The sequence below is a fragment of the Chiloscyllium punctatum genome, chromosome 11 (assembly GCF_047496795.1).
Source record: "Chiloscyllium punctatum isolate Juve2018m chromosome 11, sChiPun1.3, whole genome shotgun sequence".
NCBI lineage: Eukaryota > Metazoa > Chordata > Chondrichthyes > Orectolobiformes > Hemiscylliidae > Chiloscyllium > Chiloscyllium punctatum.
Window position 1 is genome coordinate 25714283 of NC_092749.1, and position 17144 is coordinate 25731426.

At 40.3% G+C, this 17144-nt stretch overlaps 1 protein-coding gene across 1 annotated transcript in view; it reads right to left on the reverse strand.

Annotated features, from left to right (window-relative positions):
• Window positions 1-17144, reverse strand: part of ttc27 (tetratricopeptide repeat domain 27) — a 220596-nt gene that overhangs the window by 184291 nt on the left and 19161 nt on the right. The window contains exons 2-4 of the mRNA XM_072580509.1: window positions 9040-9214; window positions 7516-7645; window positions 1333-1473 (exon numbers count right to left, since the gene is read on the reverse strand). Coding sequence (XP_072436610.1) covers window positions 1333-1473; window positions 7516-7645; window positions 9040-9214 — 446 coding nt within the window. The remainder of the gene's footprint in view (window positions 1-1332; window positions 1474-7515; window positions 7646-9039; window positions 9215-17144) is intronic.

Genomic DNA, 17144 nt, shown 5'->3' on the forward strand with positions numbered 1-17144 from the left:
CAGGCTGGTCCACATTACATGGTTACTGCTTAAGGGCAATAAGTGCAATCTTACTCATGTTATTCACATCCCAGCTGCTTGAGGTGCACCCCCTACATTATTTTGCCACACAAGTAAGGGTTCCCCAGGAATAAAACAAAGAATTGCAGTTGCTGGAAACGTGAAACAAAAACAAAAACAAATATTTCTGGAGAAAATCAGAAGGTCTGGCAGCATCTGTGGAGCGAAAGCAGAGTTTACACTTCCGATCCAGTGACCGTTCTTCAAAACCCCTTAACTCCTTTGTTCCCTACATAGTCCTCAACCCCGTCTCTCTCTTATTCCTCTCCCAGCATCACTACTTAGCCTTCAAGCTCTCTGTAGTCATCTTATCCACAAATGCCTGTTTGATTGGCACCACAGCCACAAGCATCCACTCCCTCCACCACTGACACTCAGTAGCAGCAGTGTGTATTATCTACAAGATGCACTGCAGAAATTCAAAGATCCTCAGACAGCACCTTCCAAACCCACAACCACTTTCATCTAGAAAGACAAGGGCAGCAGATAAAGGGGAACACCACCACCTGCGAGTTCCCCTCCAAGCCATTCACCATCCTGACTTGGAAATATATTGCTGTCCCTTCACTGTCGCTGGGTCAGAATCCTGAAGTTCCCTCCCTAATGACATAGTGGGCCTACCTGCAAGAGGTGGGCCGCAGCCGTTCAAGAAGGCAGCTCGATGATCACCTTCTCAATACGAACTAGAGACAGGCAATAAATGCTGGCCAGCCAGTGACGTCCACATCCCACAAAATGAATAAATAAAAATAAAAAGGGGGTCTACTCACACTGAAACACTTATTACTCAACCTTTTCTGCCCTCTTATGAACTGATGCTGCAAACAATTCCCTCTCCCCAGGTTTTGGTTGTTTCTTAACACCACTATCAGCATGCTCTGCAAAGAACCCATCTTTCCTCTACTCTCTTGCAAATTCCCACTCCAACTCCAATCTCCCCTTCCTCTCCAAAGTCTTTGAATGTTGTGCAACTTCCAACTTTGTGTTCATCTTTCTAACAGATTCATATTTGAATCTTTTGCAATCAGGGTTCCGTCCACTACAAGACAAAAATTATCCAAATCATAGTATGAGGGACACCTCCTGTAATTTAAAACCAGTACACTAGCTCTTTGGAATTTCTCAACCTCGCTACATACTTGTCTCTTAGTTTTAGATCAGAACAAATCATTGGCAATCTTGGCATTCTATTCAACTCAGAGTTGAATTTCTGCCTGAGTACACTCTAGATCGCTCTCCTATCTCTGGAATACCTGAAGGATCTCACCTTACCTGGAAAAGATGAAGCTTCCTCCTGCAGTTCACCAGGATTGTCTTGGCCAACACCAAAAGGAAGGGGTTAGAGACAAGGCTATAAATTGATTCTCCATCCAAAACCAGACTGTTCAAAAGAGTAACTCGCAAACTTTGAGGCTGGAATAAAACAAACATATACTTATCAAATTCCCCTTCACCCCTCACAAAAAAGTTCCCTTAGTCAAGAGTCCTTGAGTAAATGTTTGCCCCAGTAACAATGTGTATAGCATTAAAAACGTGCTGAGAGAAAAGCATGTGAACAGCTTTCCAGCTTGACACTTAGTTAGTGGGCCATAAAGAATAAACGTATGCAAAATCAAAACCAGAGAATATTGCAAGTCTACATTCATGTCCAACAATCTTTACACATTCCCCTGAAATAATCAACTCCACCAACAAACACCATTCAGTTAATTTTAGATTACTCATGAAAGCAATTCAGCCATTCACTCAAAATCAAAACTGGAACCGTAACTCCTCACTGGAATAATTTAAAGTCCTCAGTTGGATTATCTCAGCTTTGCAGTGCCACAAATCCAGTTATAAGCTTCAGCAACTATGGGTTAAGCAGGGGTAACTCAGGTGGGTACTGAATATGGACAGATCAACATTCACTTTCACTATTGAATCCTGTTTTATAAAAGAGCCTGCCTATCTTTGCCCATAATATTTTAAAAATTCTGAGTTGTGAGCATCACGTGTTGTCCATTCCTAATGGTCTTTGAAAAGGTGACAATAAACTGTCTTCTTGAACCACAGCAGCCCATGTGGTGTAGATACACAACACTGTTAGAAACGAAGTTTCAGGATTTAGACATGGCAACTGCTCAGGAACTGCGACGCAGTACCAAGTCAGGTTAGTATGCAGTACTTATTACAGAATCCCCACAGTGTATGAACAGGCCATTTAGCCCACTGAATGTGGATCTATCCTCTGAAGAACTAACCACCTTGACCCAGTCCCCCATACCATCCCCGTAACCTCACATTTCCCATGGCTAATCCACCTAATCTGCATATCTTTGGACTGTGGGAGGAAACTGGAGAACCCGATGGAAACTCACGTAAACGTAGGGAGAACGTGCAAACTCCACACAGACATTCACCCAAGGTTGGAATCAAACTTGGGACCCTGGCGCTGTGAAGCAGCAGGGCTAACCATTGAGACACCTTCCCCTCCCCACTTGGAGAGGAACTTATCAACAGTGATGCTCCCATATGTTTGCTGCCCTAATATGGTAGAAATAATGGTTTGCAAGGTGTAGGAGAAAGAACCTTGGTAAGCTACTGTAGTGCATCTTGTAAAGACACATTGCAACCACCGTGCACTGGGGTAGAGGAAATGAATATTCAAGCTAACGGATGGGGTACCAGTCAAGAGGTTTACTTTGCTGCTGAAACTGCAATATTTATTTTGACTGAATACTGTGCTTTTAGGACATGGAATCTGTTTGGAAATAGGAAACATATTCCACTTTGTCTTTACAGATCAACGCCAAGGATTCCCAAATTAGGTGCTTTTGCAGGCAAAATTGAGAGGACAACTTGCTCAGCACTTTGTCAAATCCCAGGAAACAAAACCTTCTCTCAAACAAAGCATAAGGGTGCAGCCTAGTGATGCAGCAGGTTGGTATGCCAATACGATATATCTCAAGGTTGCATAATTTGACCTCAACATGGCAAATACCCAGCATTTCAATGCAATCAAGAGGATTGTGTGTTTGGCCAATTATTTTTTCAAAAGACACATGTTGCTGCCCATGTCACCACTGGATGTCCATTTCTTCCCTGACAGCTATTTCCTCAACAGCTTCCCACACACCTTGGCCAAGATGGGAGACTCTTCAGGCAAACTGCAAGTGGAAACCACACTCACTAATACCATACGAACATGGTCCTCACTCCAGTTCTTACCCTTCACAAACTATACACAAGCAATCGTTTCACACACCATTGGAAGAGTAAGATATTCAAAGCAGTACTGTTAATGTAAACAGCCAGACATCACCATGCCATATTCAATCACTCATTATAGTCCTGAACAAAGAACAAAGAGAATTACAGCACAGGAACAGGCCTTTTGGCCTTCCAAGCCTGCGCCAATCTAGATCTTTTATCTAGACCTATGTTCTAAGGATCTGTATACTCTGCTCCCTGCCCATTCATGTATATGACTAGACACAGCTTAAATGACGCTATCGTTCCCACCTCTACTGGCAATGCATTCCAGGCACCCACCACCCTCTGCATAAAGAACATTCCACGCATATCTCCCTTAAACGTTTCCCCCCCACCTTGAACTCATGACCCCTAGTAACTAAGTCCCCCACTCTGGGAAAAATCTTCTTGCTATCCACCCTGTCTACATCTCTCATGTGTAGACCTCAATCAAGTACCTCCTCAGCCTCCGTCTTTCCAATGAAAATAATCCTAATCGACTCAATCTCTCTTCATACCTTGCACCCTCCATATCCAGGCAACATCCTGGTAAACCTCCTCTGCACCCTGTCCGAGGCATCCACATCCTTTTGGTAATGTGGTGAGCCGGTTAAATCTGGATTAATAAAAGCAAAATTCTGTAGATGGTGGCAATCTAAATCCAAATTAAACTTGACTCATAAAACAAAAACCCAATGACTCAATGGAGACCTGTCATGCTTGGTGTGGTTACTGGGCTGTCAAAGTCTGATATGCACTGGAACAACTCTGCTAGGGAGAAGTATAGGGGGCACTATAATTAGTTCCAGTGTCACCAAGTGGGGCTTGAGGGATGGAAATAAATCTTACATGTTCTACGACGAATATGTTATCTATTGACCACTATTTAAAAAAAACTACTCTATTAGGTTAGGACAGGAATAGGACAAATGCCTGCAGTCACATAGCTTACTAACTGTGTGACATTTCCAAAACTGATGGCGAGAAACTGAGGAAATACAATCAGATGGAACAGTCATGGGACTGTATCAAAATAATTTATAATAGTATGAGAAATTAAACATAAAGCGTAGTGCACAAAACACAAGGACTCGAAAATCTTTCTACCAAGAGCATAAAATTCTAAAAAATTAAACATTTTGAATATGTTCCTACATTCTTTGAAAATTAAATTTAAAACATTCTACACTGCAAGAGAGCCTGAGTTAATCAATTAATTTAAATGTTTGTTTTTTATTAAGTATTTGTTTCCATTTCAAATTTATGTTCAAAATAAGCTTTTGGGCACTTTGGCTTGCAAAGTTTAGGTTTGCTGTATTCTGACACAATCTAGACAGTGAACTCTTTCACAGAATTATAGAGTCCCTGGAGTGTGGAAACAGGCTATTCAGCTCTTCAGGTCCACACTTACCCTCCGAATAGTACTGAGCTCACCCAGACCTGACTACAATGTCATTTTTCATGATTTGTTCTGTGTTGAGCCATTTTTTTTTGAGAACAGTAGGGAAGAGAAAAAACAGACAGCATATTTTTACAAACTTAAATATTGCTACAGAAATGTGTGTTATCTTAATTTATTATTCAATGCTTCATTTATCCTGAGAAGGTTATAATAAAGACGCCGGAGAACTCTTTAGTCTTTCATTATTCTGCAATTTTGAGTTCGGTGCTGAATCTATATGATGATGGTTTCAGCATCCAATACTTAGTGATAGATTGTGATAGCAACTAAGGATTCCAATCTTGCAATCTATTATCATCTTTTAACAAAACACATAATATCGGACATCCCTAAAGACACAGGAACAGGAGAATGCACACAAATTATTGTAGTTCATTGTAAATAAACAGCAAATATTCATAAGTCACTGGCATTCAGGATATAATTATACAGTTTTTTTTAAGAAACTACTTATTACAAAACATGGAAGTGCTAACCGGCTGTGTCTAGGAGCAAAAGCTTGGAACAGAAATCACAGGGAAGTGAGTGATTCTGACAATACAAATCATTTGTCACAATTCGCTGAAGTAGTGCATTAGAAATCAAGTCTCACTATTCCCATGGTCCTCGCAGATTTGAAAATCATCGAAAGTTTAAATAAGCCATTGAACTGTTCAATGTTTCCTGTCTAATGCAGGTTAAAAGAATGTGCACATCAGGCAAAATGACCACTTACTGCAATCAAACTGTTTTTAACCAGTGGCAAGAAAGAAATATGAATTGCTTACTTGTAACTCTAACTTAAATTCTAGCCTTTTGAAGAAACACACACACAAAGAGACAAGACACAAATATTGTGGATGGGGAAGGAAAATTAGCAGGAGGAACAAACTTTGGGAAGATGCTCTTGCATGACCTAGAATGGCAGGGTAGGTTCAATGGGCTGAACGGCCAACGCTTTTTCCTACGTTCCTAAATTTGCTGTTTCCATCAACTTCCATTCTCCCAATTTGAAAACAAAATACATATTTCAAAAAAGTGTTACAGTCACTTTATATGCATTATATTTTGTAGACTTGAATTTGAAGGTAATATGTAGATTGTTTAAAAAAAAACAAGTCATTTTGTAGAAGTCTACTTTTTAAAAAAAAATATGGTATTTCTTGACAACCACATGTCTTGTGATTACTGCTTGGTTACTGCAGACTCTTTGTCTGGGCTTTTGACTGGCAGGTTACAATCTTAGCCTCAGAAATTGTTTGCATTTTTCTGTTGATAGCCAGCCTGGGCAAGGGAAAGAGCTTCCAAACACAGCTCTCCTGTTTCAGAAAATCATCTTGATCTGCATCCAGTTTGATATCTGGAACCCTGTTCCAGTCTGAGTCCTGACTATCCACCTGAAAGGCATCCAGAAGAATCCTTGATATTGCACTAGCAAAGAACCCAGAGCTCATGTTCTGCTTATGTTTGATTACCTCTATCTAACATGTTAGAAGGTTAGGCAGATGTCACTTGAACATTCCACATCTTATCCATTTTTGCCTTCAAAACTAAGATTTATTGGCTAAAAGTAATTTTCTCCCCCAAAGTGAATCTTTGCAGAGAATTTATTCTCCATTATTGGATATTTGGATTTTTCAGAGGGGTAACCATTTATATTTTCATATTACAAATTCAATACACTAACTGGTTTTGCATCATCACTGAATAAATTTTGTTTATAATAAGTAAATGATATTGTGATTATTAAAGAAACCAGATTGATGGAACTTTTTATTTTATGGCTGGAAGCTTACAAGAGGCAATGTCAGGAACCAGGTAATACAATTAAATTTATGTTGTGACCTGCGAAAGTAATGGGATTCCAGAAAGACAGTGTACTCCTCCCATCTTGGTCATGACAAACGTAATGTGGAATAATTACTAAAGAAACACTTTTACTCAAAGACTGAAACATGTTTGGAACAATTTATCAGGCTAGGAAAAGAACAATTTTACCCAGAATATAATTAAATACATTGAGAGGAGTGTTAGTGTAAGGGAAGAGGCTTCAAAAGCAACTTCTCATTCTTGACTTCATTAATACACTGAAGTATTTTGACCCTCCCACTCCCACACATAAAGAAGGACAGATGGAAGAAAATGATGAAGCATCCTCTCGTCTTAACCCTGTCAGGTTCTTAAATTTCAGACTGGGGTCTGAGCACCAATCACCAGAGCTGCCCTTTTAGCTAAAGAGACCAAACAAAAAGGGGCGGGGAAAACTGTTTAGACTGGAGAGAAACAAAAAGCTCTCCATTTGGAAAATTTGGCCATCACTCTTCAGAAAATGATACCTGAAATTTAACTGAGGAATTTAAAGGGAATTAAGTACAAATTGGATGTGGGTGAGAGGTTTGTGTCTGAGAGAGAGAGAAGACTTTCAACATACTAAAAACAGTGGGTTAAGGAGGATCTGAATCTTCAAAGAGGGATAAGCACTGATGCTACTTTGTTCACCCAGACATTAACTCACTCAGTGAGGACAGCTGATAAGACAGATTTTCCAAATGCAATTAATTAAAGTACTCTGATCTAAAATTCTTAACACAAATCACACTGTCAGTTTCCTCAGAAGAAGTTCCAAAATTATGTTTCCATATTTTCCAAATCTACAGGCATGACTTCTAAATAAATACAGAACTATGGTAGCAACAAAATAACAGAGAAATGTAGCCTCCACAAGGTTTTATAGTAAATAGGTAAACAGTTGTGCAGGTTTCCACATAAGATCAACTTACCTCTCCAAAGTTCCCAATGATTAATGCAGGCAAAATATCTTCTGGTTCTATCTGAACAGGAGGCCCTGTCCAGTTGCTCTGTACAAACAGCTGCAAGCTGCCCACACCCAATAAAAACACAACCAGTTGCCTACAAAAAAGTAAGAAAGTGGTTTAAGCCTGTGGCGCCCAGCTTTACAATGTTTTCATGCCAAAATTACTGTGTGTTTGAAATGTTCAATCTCAAAAAAAAATTTCTTTTGTTTCCCAAATCCAGTGAAAAATTAAGAAATCAGTTTCAGCAGACTTCATTATTACATTCAAACCAGTCCAAACTAGGTTGTGACACGGCCAAATACTGAATTCAAATTTATTCCTAAGTGATTGTTTGTGTGTATGTAGATCCACTGAGAGTTGAGTTGAGACTTCCAAATTCACTTCTATTTTAAATTGGTAAGACAGAAAGGTAGCGGCCACACTCAGCAATCTGAACTCGCTGGGAAGCCAATGGCCCAAAGTTGAAGTTAGGATGTGCTAACTTCCTCTGATGGCATCAGAAGGAGGCTGACCTTTATTTCAAACTAATTGCTTTGATAACTTCTGGCAATGTTGAATGAGCACAGATAAAGAGCCTGCACACATCAAGGAGTGTAATTCCTTTCAAAGGGATTGCACCGATCCTGTACTACAGCTAAGGCCCATGATGCAAAAGCATGTCACCACCAGGATTTGACAGGGTAAACACAAAGATAATTCCACTTGTGGGAGAAGAGGAGAACTGGGACCATAAATACAAGATAGTCACTAATATAAACAAAATGGAATTCAAGATAAGCATATTTTTATTCAGGGAATGGTTAGAACGCAGAACTCATTACCACAGGGAGCAGTTAAGATGAATGGCAAGAATTAATTTAAGAGGAAGTTAGGATATGACATGAGGAAGAAAGAAATTGAAGGTTATGTTGATAGAGTTAGATACAAAAAAAGATGTAAGAGGCATGTATGGTGCATAAATACGAGCATGGACCTGTTGATATAATGGCCTGCTTCTGTGTTTCAGGCCTCTAATTTCTCAGTACTTTTAAAATTGTACAACCTCTGAGGATATCACCTCTTGATTCAATAACCTGAGTTGGAATGATCAAACCCATATCTCTTGATTGATGTTACACCTACCCCTGCACTTTTCACCAGGCTAGGAACCCATGCAAAAGGTTTCAGTCCTTCACTTGTGCTACTCTATGAAAATAAAACACTTCCAATTATCAGCTATGGTTTCTCCATCAGATACAGAGAATAGCCATCTGAAATGTTTGCTACAACTTATGGCATCTTAGAAAAGATATGGTGAAATCATATCTTGGAAGGGGAAAAATTGCTATGGGGGAAAAGCAATGGAGTGAGACTAATTGGAGACCTTTATCAAAAAAATGGGCACAATCAACTGAATGGCATCCTTTGGTTGCATCATTTCAGTGTATTTAAGTGTATCTTGGAAAAAGAGGTGCAAACAAAGCTGAAGCTGTTATGTTAACCAATCACCTTTCTGCTTGATCTTCTGATGGACCATCAAGGTATGCCAAGATCTGATTTTCCAAGTAGTTGTCAATAACTTCTCCAATGGCAACTTGAGCAGGAAAAATTTCCTGAATCCTTGGATTCAACAGAGTCCCTTTGAAGTTGCCCTCCAACAGTTGCTGCAGCAATAAGGTGCCTTCTGCAATAGAAACAGTCTGTCACTAGTGAAGGTCAAGAAAGTGCAAAGTATTCAAAATGTGCAGGCTGACATCTGCAGTAACCACGACATTCAGCAATTACTGATCCAGCACCAATGCACTCAACGGGTAAAAGTAAATGGTGTGTGATCTTTATTAATCATCACAAAATAATTTTAATGCACTGGTGAGTAAAGGCTGAGTTTGCAGAATGGAGTCCCAAATCTGAGCATTTCAGTTAAAAAGAGAACATTTGTTTGTAATATTCCTCACTAATTTTCTCATCATTTCATCTCTTAAACACTATGCTGGACTACAGTTTTATGGATGTGAGACAAGTTTATTCTCTACATGTTGGTCTAGACAGTGAGAACTAGTCAACGTTAAGGCAGGGTTGCACCTTAACAGAGCTTAATCAGACCTTCCCGCAACACACACTCGTCTTTCCAGCAGAGGTCTCTGGAAAGTGATCAGGAGAAGGAACTCCAGCCTGTTCTCCTCCTTTACCACAATACCACTCCCACTCCATCAACACCCCCACCACCCCCCCCCCCCCCCCCCCACCCCCCACCCCCCCCCCACCCCCCACCCCCCCCCCCTCCCCCCCCCCACCCCACCCCCCCCCCCCCTCCCCCCCCCCACTGCAAAAAACCTCAGCCGGTTTCACAGCATCTGTGAAGACAGAAACGGAGTTAAAATCTGTGATTTCAGCAAATTCAACCCAGAATAGGAATTAATGTGGACTCCTTCAGTTCTATATGACTAGCTGCAGCATTTTTTACTAAGCAAATGGAATTTGCTTTTAGATTTCTACTGAACCGCAAGCCACAATAAGAAACACCGAGGAGCAATAACAAAGGAAAGTATCCAGTCCCAGATATAAAAACATCGATGTCATATAAAATATTCCTATATATCTCGTTGAACACTGCCTCAACCTGTTCCAGTGTTTTCTACAGCAACAAATTACACTTGAAGGTGGTAGCCAATTTACACATAGCAAAGTCTCACAGACAGATTGGTTTGTGTAGGTAATGACGGCAATGCAGCACTCCTAGAGTCATACCATTATAATCAAGCAACACCCTCCCACTCCACCCCATTAACCCATCAAGCCAAAACAAAAATTAAGAGACTCAAATAGGCAGGTGCTTCAATCCAGCCCTGGGAAATAATGAGTAGATAAAGAAACTTCAAAGGTGAAACAATTCCTGCTGTAGGTAATTCTTATTTGCACCTGATAATGAAACATTACATTGGTTTAAAATTCATAGCATCCCTCAATAAGGCAGTTGCCACTGAACATAGTTAGTCTCTCTAAACCAACAATCATAGACAAATAGATACTTAAAACAACAGCATATTATTTCATTTGGAGTGTATAAAATATGCAGGAACTTCAAAATAAAACAAAGTACTATGGATGCTGGAAACTTGAAACAAAATCAGAATTGCTGGAAAACCTCAGCAGGTCTGGCAGCATCTGTGGAGAGAAAACAGAGTTAATGTTTCTGGTCCAGTGACCCTTCTTCAGAACCGACTGTAGCTGGCAAAAGGTTGGTTTGTATACTGAACATATTGAGGGTGGAAAGGGGGAAGGAGTAAACGATAGATGGAAATGAAGTCCAGAGAAAGAGATAAACAGTTGGGCAGGAATGCATAAAGGTCAGCCTGGGAGAATGAATAGTTGCTAACAGGGACCATTAGTGGCTGACAATGGGCTATTCGAGGTAGCAGCCTATTTCATGTCAAGGCCTGGTGTCTGGGGGTTAGGGTAAGCTGGAAGAACACCTCATTTTCAACTTTAGAATCCTGCAACCTTCTGGACTTAATACTGAATTCAATTTTATGGCTAGAGCACCATGATCCATCTCCCATGTCCTTGTTCCGATCAGGATTTTTTAAATGTGCAAATCAATGTGATCATGGTGAGCTACAACTCATTGCAAACTCAACCAGCCCAGCCACATAAATACTGTGGTTACAGAAGCAAAAGACCGAGAATTCTATGGTAATTCACTCCCTCAAAGCCAGTCCACCATCTACAAGGAACAAATCAGGATTGTGATGCAATATTTTCCATTTGATCATATGACTTCAGTTTCAACAACAGCCATGAAGCTTAAATCCACCCAGGACAAAACAGATCATTTGATTGTTACCCTATGCACCACCACAACATTCATTCCTTTCAACATCATTGGAGTGACAGTAGTGTGCTCTATCGACAAGATATATGACAACAATTCAACAAGGCTCTTTCAACAGCACCTTCCAATGTGCGAACTTCCTGGAAAAACAAAGGCAGATACACAGGAATACCACCAGTTGTAAATTGCTCTCCAAACTACACAACTCCCTGATTTTAAGTATAAGGTCATTCCATTTATTGTTACAAGTGAAAATCCTGGAATTTCCTTCCTAATAGTACCATAGGAACCATATGAAGGCACCGGATCAAGACAGTGGCTCCACTAACATGTTTTCAAGAGCAATTAAGGACAGGCATCAAACGTTTGATCTTGCCAGAGCTACTCCCATTCTCTGAAAAAATCTTAAGATTTTATCCTGACCCTAAATGAGGGATTAATAGTTCACAAACACAAACTCTTCGTTAAAAGTATTGTTTTATTCATCTATTTCAAACATTGCCAGGATTTCCACTATTCTAGTTGAACTCATGAAATCCTGAAACTGAAGCAACCAAAGTGTCCCATTTAATTCTTGGCCCAGTATTTTATTTTGAACAAATTAATACCCACTTCTCTTGCTCTTATTTCTCATGCTCTTATAAATCAGTGGACAAATTAACTTCATACTATCTTCTAAGTGATAGAGGTGGAGGATTTGGAAGGAGCTGATTAAAAAGCCATGGCAAGTTGCTGTGGAGCATTTTGTAAGTGGTAGACAGTGTTGTCACAGCTCCCTGGTGCTGGAAGGAATGAACACGACAGATTGTGCATAGGGTCCAATCAAGCGAGCTACCTGCCTCACATGTGAAGACTCTTTGAGAGTTGTTGAAGATCCACTCGTCTAGGCAAGGCTTGCTACTGTGCTGATAATACCGTCCAGTCAGATTTCAACCCCAGGATTCCCAAGTGCTGAGGATATTTCATGGTGCCTTAGTCAAACTCAGAGCTGTAGTGTCTGCCTTGCTTCTAATGAAGGTCATTTGATTTTGTTGGCAAGACTAACATTATTCTTTGTGCCTCACCATAAAAACATAACTCCAGCTCAATTCACTTCAAAGCCATTTCCAATTTGTCACTTCATTTTTAAAAAGGAAATATTTTCAACGTCTTCTACAATTCAACCTTGGAATTCAGCAACTTACAGTTTTTTTTTATTACAACTGATTGATAAGGTTGCTAAAACTGGATCCTGCTGCCGGAAAATGCAATAGGTAAGCATTTCAGTTACTCCTACATTTAAAATGTGCCTTAGTTAGACTTCATTTATAGCATACAGCACCTTTGCAGTCAAGTCTACATTTACGGTTCAGGGAAGAAGTACTGAAGTCTTATTTCCTTCATTTATTATGTTATTACATGGACATCAAGATGGAGCAAGGTCACTGATGGAATAAAATAACATTCACATTATTGGACAGTTAAGTGCTCCCAGATCAAGCCAGCCCAGCAGCAGAGAATGAAATGCTTTATCAAGAATGTCCCCGAGTTTTAACTTTATCAGAGCACTCTAGCGCTTTAATACTGTTACCATTCTAATACTAGGAGCATTCTGGTAATCAAGCACCACTAGTCCATGAGATGTATCAAAAATGTGAATGTTTTATTTAAATACCAAAATGGTCAATTTATTTCTCCTTATTGCTTGTAACCTGAACAGAATTTCACCAGGTTTCTTCAATAAATTTAAAAAGATGTTTCTTATAAACAATCTTATTCTGGCAACAAGTTGCATAAGCTGGTTATCAATCAAACTACTTTGGGAATTAAATTGCATCCACTTAGTCACACCATACGCAGTGACAACAATACAACTCTGCAACGATGGTAAAGGTTTTTTTTTTACAAAAAGCCAAATGCGAAAACACCCCAGTGGAACCAAAGGGTGGAACTCAAAGGATAAAAAAAGGGAGACTCTTCATGGTGCATTCAACTTCCTGTTATCAAAACTGCAATGCTAAAACTGCACAATTGTTGTAATCTTTAAATCAGACTTCAGTTCAGATGAGATTCAGTAAGACCTAGAATTAACTTGTCAGCTTTCAGAGTTTAAGAGGAAGTTAAAGATGCTGATTTCTGGAAATTTCTCCGGTTTCCCAGAAGATAGCTTTTTAAGAGATCTCTGTAAGGTTGCTTCCTTTCCAGGAGAGAATGAAAGATTTTTTTTTTGCTGCCAGCTTTTTGGAGATTTCTCCATCAATTAGCAGATAGGTGTGTACTGAAATGTTAGTTCAGAGGCTGTTGCTAGGTAATCTTGAGCATATAGCCTCCCAAATCAGTCCATCCAACAATTACATGCCACAAAACACATCTCTTATCTCCCTTTAAAGCTTTAGCTTGCATTCTTTCTACAAAATCATCTGACCTTCTGTAAACAGGAAGTGAACCACAACACATTCCAGTATTTCAATTTTCAATAATTATTGCTTAACACCAACTCCGAGAAATCATCTGGAAAAACTCTTTTCAATACAGTGTATAAATGTTCTAGTTCGTCAAAGTTCTTAGTATAAATATATGTTCCCAACATGCGTCCACTCTTGGAAAGTGAAAAGCCATTTTCAAATATGATACAAACTTGACGATTTATTAAAAAATAAAAATTAGACTTGCATTCATTCGTCTTTATTCACTCATTATACAAGATTGTTACAATTTCTTGTCACCTTCTTAGCCCCAAACTATTCCAGTGCATTACATTCTTAATAATGCAATATTATCTTTTATAGTGAGCGAGTTTTGAGAAGGTTTGTAGCTCAGTTTGAGGTTCTGGACGTAGGTTTGCTCGCTGAGCTGGAAGGTTTGTTTTCAGACATTTCGTCACCATACTAGATAACATCTTCAGCAAGTCTCCAATTGAAGTGCTCGTGGTTTTGCCCGCTTTCTATTTATATGTTTGAGCTTCCTAGGGTTGGCGATGCCATTTCCTGTGGTGACATCATTTCCTATGGTGATGTAATTTTCTGTTCTTTTTCTCAGGGGGTGGTAAATGGGATTCAAGTCAACGAGTTTGTTGATAAGAGTTCCAGTTGGAATGCCATGCTTCTGGATACGCACGAGAATTCCTACTTTACAGATTTAGTGAAGTCAGGGGCCTGTTCATTTGTTAGGACCATCTTCAGCTTCCCAGAAGTTGTTTGGAACTCTTGTGGCCATTTTACACAGTCCGGTTTTTGTAATACATTTGTTAGAGGTACAGCCATTGTCCTAAACTTGACACAAATTTCCAGAGAAAATATGCATCTCCAAAAATCTCATGATTTCCCCATATGCATTGGGAACAGGGAATTCTATCAAAGCCTTTATCTTTTACTGTCCTTGGCAATGCTTGCCCTAGCCCTGTGGTGAAAAGTGAAGTGTGGTGCTGGAAAAACATAGCAGGCCAGGCAGCATCTGAGGAGCAGGAGAATCGACGTTTCGGGCATAAGCCCTTCTTCAGGAATGAGGCTGATGTGCCAAGTGGGCTAAGATAAAAGGTAGGGGGAAGGGAATTTGGGGGAGGAGCGCTAGGAATACGATAGGTGGAAGGTGAGGGTGAGGGTGATAGGCCGGAGAGGGTGGTGGGGGGCGGAGAGGTCGGGAAGATGATTGCAGGTCAAGAGGACGGTGGTGAATCCGGGGGTTGGGACTAAGATAAGGTAGGGGGAGGGGAAATGAGGAAGCTGGAGAAATCTACATTCATCCCGTGTGGTTGGAGGGTTCCTAGGCGGAAGATGAGGTGCTCTTCCACCAGGCATCGTGTGGCCAGGGTCTGGTGATGGAGGAGGCCAAGGACCTGCATGTCCTTGGCGGAGTGGGAGGGGGAGTTGAAGTGTTGAGCCATGGGGTGGTTGGATTGGTTGGTGCGGATGTCCCAGGGGTGTTCCCTGAAACGTTCCACAAGTAGGCCGCCTGTCTCCCCATGGCTGAACACTTTAACTCCCCCCCACCCCCCACTCCACCAAGGACATGCAGGTTCTTGGCCTCCTCCATCGCCAGACCCTGACCACACGACGTCTGGAGGAAGAGCGCCTCATCTTCCGCCTAGGGACTCTCCAAACACATAGGATGAATGTAGATTTCTCCAGCTTCCTCATTTCCCCTCCCCCCACCTTACCTCAGTCCCAATCCCCGGATTCACCACCGCCCTTTTGACCTGCAATCTTCTTCCCGACCTCTCCACCCCTACCCCCTCTCCGGCCTATCACCCTCACCTCCTTCCACCTATCGTATTCACAGCGCCCCTCCTCCCCTACCTTTTATCTCAGCCCACTTGGCACACCAATCTCATTCCTGAAGAAGGGCTTATGCCAAAACGTCGATTCTCCTGCTCCTCGGATGCTGCCTGGCCTGCTGTGTTTTTCCAGCACCACACTTTTCAATTCTGGTCTCCAGCATCTGCAGTCCTCACTTTCTCCTAGTTGATCCTACTAATGTCCAAAGTAAGCTACCTTCACTTTACATAATTCACTCTAAGCAAAATTTATGACTATTTCAACTAATTTAAGAATTTAAGTAAGAATTCCAACTGTGTCACATGGGTCTTTCCAGGGATTGTTATACATTGACACGTCACTAGTTACAAATGGTTCATAAATCTGGAATGTAGTTGGAGTGTTTTTTTTTGTGTTGCCATAAGAATTTAATGTGCTACCTAGAGTATCTCAATGATATCTGATGAAATGTCCATCTTCTTCTGCAGATTCTATGAGAATTGCTTCACTTTCTCGTCAGACTTTGTACTTAAGTACAAATTGTCATTGGAATTCAGTGGGATTGAAGTCTCCAACTGAGAGATGCCAATGGATGTATTCCATCACCAATAACATGCAGGACAGGAAATGTGTTTAACAACCAGGCTGATGTGGTAATCTGATTTTTTTTTATAATAACATTTCACTCTGTTCTGATTTAATTTAACAAGAAGCTTTTAATTGGGCTGGGATAGCAACAGTTTCTTTCACTTTATGTACTGGACATTTCTTTGCACAGGTACATTCTATGGCAGCACTCTGTTGCAGATTCTGCAGATCATGTGATAGAAACAAATTGTCAAATGGGTGTTGTGTGACATTTTCTGCTGTCCAACAAACATAAGCCTTTGGTGACTTGATTAATACTCAGGGTAGCTGTTAACCCTTTAAGCAAAGCATGGTTTCAGATTGTAAAGCAGCAAAAGAAAGCAACAGGCAGTTTACATAAGAAAAAGATTTTAAATGAAATAGCTCAAACCATGACTCAAGTCGACATGTTTATTTGCTTGAAAGGGCATTTTGCAAAACATCTCTTCATTTATTTACGTCCAAGGACAATATTACTCGCTAAAACAAAGTATCTAAGTTACGAATACAATTCAGCTTGGGAGACCTTACTGTCTGCAAGGTAGCTGTCACATTTGCTATATTACAATGGTGGTTATATCTTTAAAAGTACCTATTTGCTTTTAAAGCTGATCGAAGATTGTAAAAGTTGCCATACAAACCTAAGATTTGATCTGTCTAAGTTTATATTTCAATAGTTTATCATCTCATACGAAAGCAGCAGTTCAATCAACCGAAGAACGAAAGAATCACATTTCCACAATAATTCTGTTCCACATTGCCACTCCTCTATGACTGGGCTCCAACCATTGACAAAATACGAAGACATATTAATTTAACTCACATTTCAGGGTCGGCTAAGTACAGATGCAAAAGAAGAAACCAGCTGTGCAGTTGGAAAAATGAGTTAACCCCCTATTTGTTTAATGAAAGTTGCAAAATTA